This window comes from Vombatus ursinus, unplaced genomic scaffold, assembly GCF_900497805.2.
Source record: "Vombatus ursinus unplaced genomic scaffold, bare-nosed wombat genome assembly UNPS02014832.1, whole genome shotgun sequence".
Classification (NCBI taxonomy): domain Eukaryota; kingdom Metazoa; phylum Chordata; class Mammalia; order Diprotodontia; family Vombatidae; genus Vombatus; species Vombatus ursinus.
The window spans coordinates 1,457,244-1,464,930 of NW_020954610.1; the positions used below are offsets into that span (position 1 = coordinate 1,457,244).

The window sequence follows — 7,687 nt, forward strand, 5'->3', positions numbered from 1 at the left end:
CACACACACACACACACACACACACACACACACACACACACACACTCTGACCCTTATTCCCTCTGGGAGCACCAAACATAGTAGATATCTAAACAACCCGAGAGAAACCTTACAAACAGTTTATAACAGAAAATATGGGGAAGCATTCTTCCTGATCCTAATCCTAAGAGTCATTTGGTTAGGTTCCATGTACTCACTGAAACTGGGAATGGGCCAAGACCCACAACAAAATTATTTTCTTTGCTCTTATGTTGAGTTTGTAGCGCCTCTTTTGGCCTTGTACTTACTGAAGCAATGGGTGGGCATGGAGGACTTTAAACACAATATTGGTAATAAAAATTCCAAGAAAACAGCATCCATCAGTATGCTTTTGCAATCCAATCTCCTTCCAGCTTTGATCTTGGGTTTGGCATGTGCTCTTCCTTCTCTTTCCTAGTTCTGGGCATAAACCTCATCTCATGCTACTCAGAACTAATCACAATTATTTAAAACAAACCAACCACAGAAGAAACACCCTTCTGCCTACCTGTTTTGACTACTCCATGCATACATCCAATTTTCCACTGAAATTTCAAGGTAATAAGACTCAGAGACAGGCTCTGTTTTCAGAGGATCTAAGCAGCACCACCTTTCTGAATCTATTCCCTCCCAAAAGACTTCCCCATCCTAAATTCACAGATTCCCGAAATTACACAATTGGAAATATATACTTTTCATTTAAAGGTTTTCCTATTAAAAGTCATGTTCCCCTGAGATAGAGAGCACATTAAGCTTTATCAATCATTTATATACCATTTATGAGTATATCAGCTCTTATCCTGAAAGCCTACTTTGATAGAGGGAGGGAGGGGAAGCTACTCGTGGTATTGAGTGGAGGAGAAAATGGTTGGTGTTGAGGAGTGAGGAGGGCCATACACATATTGCCTATGATTGAGGTTATTTATCCATGCATTATGTCCAGGCCAACTCTGGGACAAATGCTGTCCCCCAAGTCCACTACCTTAAGCTTAACCTCCCCCCACCTCCAATACCCTTATGTCAGTCTCTCTAATCCTTGGGCTATTTTTCCATTCTTCCTTATCAACTGAAGTGTGCATGTCCTCTATTTATCTAGAGATGTGAAGCAGAGATGAGGACAGAAACATTTAGGGGGGAAAACACATTCCTAAGGGACTTCTTAGTTTCTGCCTATAATTAAAAAGAGAAATATTTGTTTTTGCATTTTTCCTCAGGCCATTACATCTCTAAATATACCAACCATGACAATTTTATAAGCAAACCAAGTTATACATAATACATTTTTATTCCCCTAAACTAGTAAACTGACTTTAGATCTGCCAAAGGAGCTTTTCAAAGTAAGTATTGCATATATCTACTTTTTCTTTATTTTTCCCTTTTTCTCCCACTCTCCTCCAAAAGAAATATGTAGTGTGGCAGAGGAGGGGAAGAGGGGAGAGAGTCGAGGTGATTTTTTTCAAGAGTTTCAATATTTCCTGAAATTTTATAGTTTTAGCCTTGTCCCTCAGTTATCAAAAGATAAAATAGCTAATAAACTAATTGGGGCCAATGATCTTAATCATTAGGACCTAATGGAAACTAGAAGGCTGGTACCAGGTGACTGTGGTCTCACTTGGATGAATAAAACCACGTCTTTTTCTATAACTTAATAGTGCAGTGGTTCTTAAACTGGAATCCATGAGCATATAAGTATGTAGGAGTCTGAGTATATATACATATACATAGGTGTATGTAACTGGATTTCAATATAATTGTTTCCCTTTAAGATCCTATGTATTTAATTTATTTATTTTGTATTTAAAACTATTATCCCAAAAAAGAGTCATTGTATACAGTAAGAGCAATATTGTTTTAAGAACTGAGGAAATAAGTTATTTTAACTATTTGAATACCTAAATTAACTATAAAGGACATATGAAGAAAGACACTATCTGCATCCAGAGAAAGAACTGATAAATAGATGTATAGAATAATTTTACATACATATGTATCTCTATATATCTCTATATGTATATCTATATATTTATTTGTGTCTAATGATAGCCATCTTGAAGGTGAAGGGGTAGGGAAGAAAAAAAAGAAATTTACATGAAAATTTTGTTGTATATTTGAAGGGAATAGCAAGTTGTGCATAGTAGATTGGCAGTTTCATGTGCAATTGTCTTTTTTATTGTACTATGTTAGTGAAATGGTTGTTTTATTCCATAAATTAAAAATAAAATAATTTTTTTAAAAAATCCACAGACTTCACCAGACTCCATGACACAAAAAGATTAAGAACATATGTGTTAGTGACTCCAGGGGTGAGAATTATAGGTAGACTCCTGGACAAGCTCTTTGGGTGTAGGCAGTATAACCAAAGCAGAAAGCATTAGTTAGCCATGAGAAGTGAGATGCAGAATCTTTCAGATAAACCAGAATATGTGGCCCCCTCCCAGTAACACCAACTGTACTTGGAAGGGACCTTCCAAAGCCTAACATTTATCTCTGTAGAAAAAGAAATTGATTTTTCTCTAACCTCAGGTGAAGTTCCTTGTATCCCAATAATAATAGCTGTCACTCACATAGTGCTCACAAAGTGAGCTTACAAAGTGCTTTATATACATTGTGACTATTTTCTTTTAAAGTTTAATTTATGCCTTTTGTTTTACATCCTCATCATTTCCAGATATGCTCCTCCCCATGTCAGCAGCCTTCTCTTGAAACGAAGTGGGGGAAAAAAACCAACGTGCCCCAAACATTACAATTTTATGAACAAACCAGGTTATGTCAACTACCTTGACATCTTATGAGACATCATACACTTATAGTTCTCCCATCTTACTTCTCTGAGGCCAAGACTGATCATTCTATAATTACATGGCTATATTTTCATGGAAGCTAAGATCCTCCAGATCAATAACTCTTGGACTTGGCTCTCAAAAATCTTCCCAAGCACTTGTACACCTACTATCAAGAAGAATTTGTCCTTTCCCACTCTGTACCCCAAATGTAGAAATCTTGTAGGAAAGTCATCTACACATGAAGGCTGTGCTATCGTCAGTCACAGAAAGAACCATACTAAAAATTTCAATTAAAATGCAAAGTAGCAACTCACCCTGTAGTAGTCAGTACTGTACACATCACGGGACATCCCAAAATCACCAATTTTCACCAGTAGGTTTTCTCCAACCAAGCAGTTCCGGGTGGCAAGATCACGGTGAACAAAATGCTGGGATGCTAAGTAAACCATGCCAGCTGCAATCTGTTGGGCAATGTGCAACATCTGGGATTGGGTCAATTCAGTGGGGCGGTTGCCTTCTGCCATGAGCACAGCATCTGGTCCATGGGCCCTGCATGGATGACATACAGATATGGGTTACTAGAGCCATATTTCACTTATAGTATTGGAACTGCGGGCTGTCTGATGCTTCTCACCAGAACTAAATAATCAAATGCCTGTTTACTAAAAGATGCTTGGCATAAACAGAAGACAATGAAAATGTTTTAACCATGTTTTCCTCCATGGCAAACATTCCCCAGGAGCCTGTGGAATTTCAAGTACCATCTGGGTCTGAATCTTTCTGGAAGCTCCAGGAGCTCAGAAACTATCTTGGGGTTCAGGGTGCTTACCAGGAGACCCTAGAAAGTCAAAGGGGGATTATATGATATGATCAGGAATTGGAAAAATAGAGATTCAGGATGCCTAAACATTGCTTTTCTTCTTTTTGCTCCCTAAAATGTAGATGAACACAAACCCTGCTTCCCTTCCCACCATATCCCTCACCCCACCAAACATACTAGCACCACTGAAAAAAGGATGGCAGGTTATGTTCTTTCCACAGGCACAGCTTTAACAAAATCTATAGCAGGCTTTAACATTGGGTCTATGAACTCACTTGCTTAAAAAAAAACCAATCTATTTTAATATAATTGGTTTCCTTTGTAATCCTATGTATTTTATTTTTTGAATTAAAAAAATGTTCTGAAATAGTGCCCACAGACTTTACCAGACTGCCAAAGGGGTCCATGAAACAAATAAACAAAAGGTAAGTACCCCAGAAGGAGGAGAAGGGGGGGTGCAGGGAGGAGTCTCAATGTTTTTATCCCATCCTAGTACTGCCATTGTTTGTAATAGCCAGGCAGGTTTTCCAAACTGTCCTTGTTCTCTTTCAGAAAAAAAAAAATACATCAAGGTCACTGGAAGCATATTAGCTTGGACTTGATGCATTTCTAATGAAAAAAAAAAAAAGGTAATCTTCTCTCTCCTTTTCCTCCCAAATCTCACCCCACGAACTTGTCAAGACACACACACACACACACACACAAGCTATTTTGAGTCTCAGCTAATTAATTCTTTGGGATTTTTAAGAGTTTTTTTTTAAAGCATCCCCTTTTAGATTATATATTTCTTTTTAATGCAATGCTTTGCCTCCTTTGTTTTCCTCCCCTATCACAGGGCAATCCTCACCTTCAGCTGTTTGGTAACATAAGGTACATGACAATACGTGTGTGTTGCAGAGGTGGGGATGAGGGAAGAAGCCAAGGTGCTTGTCTTTACACCCAGTTCAGTATAGTGAGCTGGGACTGCTTATAATCTTTAGCACTGCAGTCTTGGCTTCCTTAATGCTGAAATACTATGCCAGAGAGCCAGCACGTTCTCTTCATCCTCCGAGTCACTTTCCCTGACTGACCTCGGGTGGCACTACAGGGCAAGAAATGAAGGTACTGTTCCCAGACCCAGGAAAGGGCTCACTCTGCCTCTGCAGACTTAAACACCAGAGCGCACAGGAGAGGCTGGTGGCCCTGACTCAGATAAGGGGCATCTCCCGGGAGAAGGCTCTTACTGGGATAAACAGGAAGATCTGTCTCCAAGTATAAAGCGCCTAACTAAACAGATAGGGGGATGAACCAGTTTCAAAACGGGGGACCCTCCCCCTCACATAGCCAAAATTTACTAGAGAGCTAGTGTTATCTCATGACAAATTTCAGAGAATTATCACCCATGTTTAAGCCAGGTCAAAGCCCACCTCCTCTGGGAAGCCTTCCATTCCATATTTGTACCCTCTTTCTCTGAATTTCTCTAGAGCTTATCACCATCTGCTATCATTCAGTTTAACGTATTAAAAAAAAAAAAAAACACTTGCATTCCACGCTAGGCAAGATAATGACAGAATCTTAGAGCAGGAAATGGGTCAGAGGTCATGTATTCCAACCTCCTCATTTTGTCAGATGAACATAAGACCAAGGAAGGTCATGTGAATCACCCTAAATTATAATACTAGTTAGTGGCAGAAAAGGAAGAGGGTCTGGGTCTCCTGATTCCCAGTGTAGTAGAAAGATTATATTAAAAGTCAGGACACCTGAGTTCTAATCCTCTCTCTTCAATTAATTAGCTGTTGCTTGTCTCCTGGCCTCAGTTTCCTACAAAAACGGGGAGTTAGATTAGGTTCAATTCAATTCAACAAGCATTTAGTTTATGCTATGTTCCAGGCACTAGGTTAGGAACCAGGCACACAAAGACAAAAATCAAAGCAGGTATGGTGCCCGAGGAGCTTACATTCTAGTGACAGGAAATATCATATACACAGATAAATAGCTATAAAACCTATAGTAAGTCACCAGAAAACATACTCAAGGGTAGGGAGGGAATTAACTTGATGCTGGGATCAGGAAAGGCCTGAAAGCTCTGTGACCCTGGGCAAGCCACTGAACCTCTGTTTGCCTCAGTTTCTTCAACTGTAAGATCAGGATAATAACAGCACCTACCTCCCAGGGTTGTGGTGAGGATTAGTATTTATAAAGCACTTAGCATAGTGCCAGGTACAGAGCAGGCATTATATAAATGCTTGTTTCCTTTCCCCCCTTATATAGGAGGCAGTAATTAAAATGTGTCTTTATGGGAGACAGATGGAAGATGAACTCAATGTCTTGTAGAAGGAACAAGCAGGACAATTTGGTTGGGATGCAGGATGCTTGAGGAGGGAAGAAATACAAGATCAGTCTGGAAAGATAAGCTGAAATCAGATTGTAAATGGCTTTAAATACAAACTGAACAGTTTGCATTTTATCCTAGAGGCAATGGGGAGCCATTGAAACTTCCTGAGAAGAGAAGTGACATGGTCAATGCTTTGCTTTAGGAATATCAATCTGCTGGCTTTGTAGAAAATAGATTGGAGAAGGATCAACTGGAGGTACGAAGACTGATTAGGAAGCTATTGTTAGAGTCCAGTCAAGTAGTAATGATGGCCTGAACTAGGGCGGTGGCCATGAGCCCCGAGGGAAGGTGAATGGATGTGAGAGATGTCATGGAGCTAGAACCAACAAGAAATAGTACCTAAGCAGTGTTGAAGACTTACAAATGACTACAAGATTTCAAATTTGGGTGATTAGAAAGTTGTTGATGCCCTCCATAGAAATGGAGAAGTCAAGGAGAGTGGTGGGTTTGGGAGGAAAGATGAGTTCTATCATGGATGTTATTAACTTGAGATGCCTCTAGATGATTGAGGAAGAGATGTGGAGCAGAAGAGTTGGTGATGGAAAGGAATGAGGACTGGCTATGTAGATTTGGGAGTCATTAAGTTATAGCTAATAATGGAACCTCTGGACCTGATCAGATCACCAAGAGAGAGTCTACATGGATAAGAGAACCCAGTATACCCACATATCTGGCAACGGAAAAAGAAAAGGAGCAATATGACAAGTAGACAGAGAACCAAAATAAAGTTGTGTCATGAAAACCTGGGGAAGAGAGAATATCCTATCCAGGAAGAGGCAATGACCAGCAATGTCAATGCCAAGAATGATGGCCATTTGATTTAGGAATTGAGAGATTGTTGATAATCTTGGAGAGAGTGATATCAGTTGAGCAGCAGGGTCAGAAACCAGTTTTAAGAGATCAGGGATTCAGAGGTAAGTAAGGAAATAGAAGCAATGAATATAGACATTATTTCTCTTCCCCTTCCTTCTCCTCCCCTCCCCCAATCCCTATTCTTGTCAAGAGCACCATCATGCTTCCAGTCACCAAAGTTTGCAACCTTGTGTCATCCTTGACTCCTCACTTTCCTCAACCCTTATATCCATGATTCTTAACACATTGTTGTTGTTCACTTGTGTCTGACTTTTCGTGACCTAATTTGGGGTTTTCTTGGCAAAGATATTGGAGTGATTTGTCATTTCCTTCTCCAGACCATTTTACAGATAAGGAAATGGAGGCAAACAGGGTGAAGTGACTTGCCTAGGGTCACATAGCTAGTGAGTGTCTGAGACCAGATTTCAGCTCAGGAAGATGAGTCTTCCTGACTCCAGGCTGGACACTCTATCCACTTTACCAACTAACTGCCCTAAAAGATACCAGATAAATGTGTGTTGAATTGAATTGGATGTGGATACATTCTATGTCTACAACCTCTCACATCCATCTATATCTCTAGTCACATAGTCATCACCCCATTTCAAGCCCTCATTATTTTTAACTTGGATAATTATCATCACCCCCTACTTCCTCCCCATGTTCTCTCCTCTCTAATCCATTCATCATACAGCTGCCAAATTGATATTCCTAAAGCACAGGACACTTACACATATGCATGTGCTCGTTCTTTCTCTCTCTCTCTCTTTCTCTCTCTGTCTCTCTCTCTGTGTGTCTGTCTGTCTCTGTCTCTCTCAGTGTCTGTCTCTAAGTGTCTTT

At 39.9% G+C, this 7,687-nt stretch overlaps 1 protein-coding gene across 1 annotated transcript in view; it reads right to left on the bottom strand.

The window, feature by feature from the left end:
* Positions 1-7,687, bottom strand: part of LOC114025659 (BDNF/NT-3 growth factors receptor-like) — a 412,069-nt gene that overhangs the window by 75,315 nt on the left and 329,067 nt on the right. The window contains exon 15 of the mRNA XM_027839136.1: positions 3,116-3,350. Coding sequence (XP_027694937.1) covers positions 3,116-3,350 — 235 coding nt within the window. The remainder of the gene's footprint in view (positions 1-3,115; positions 3,351-7,687) is intronic.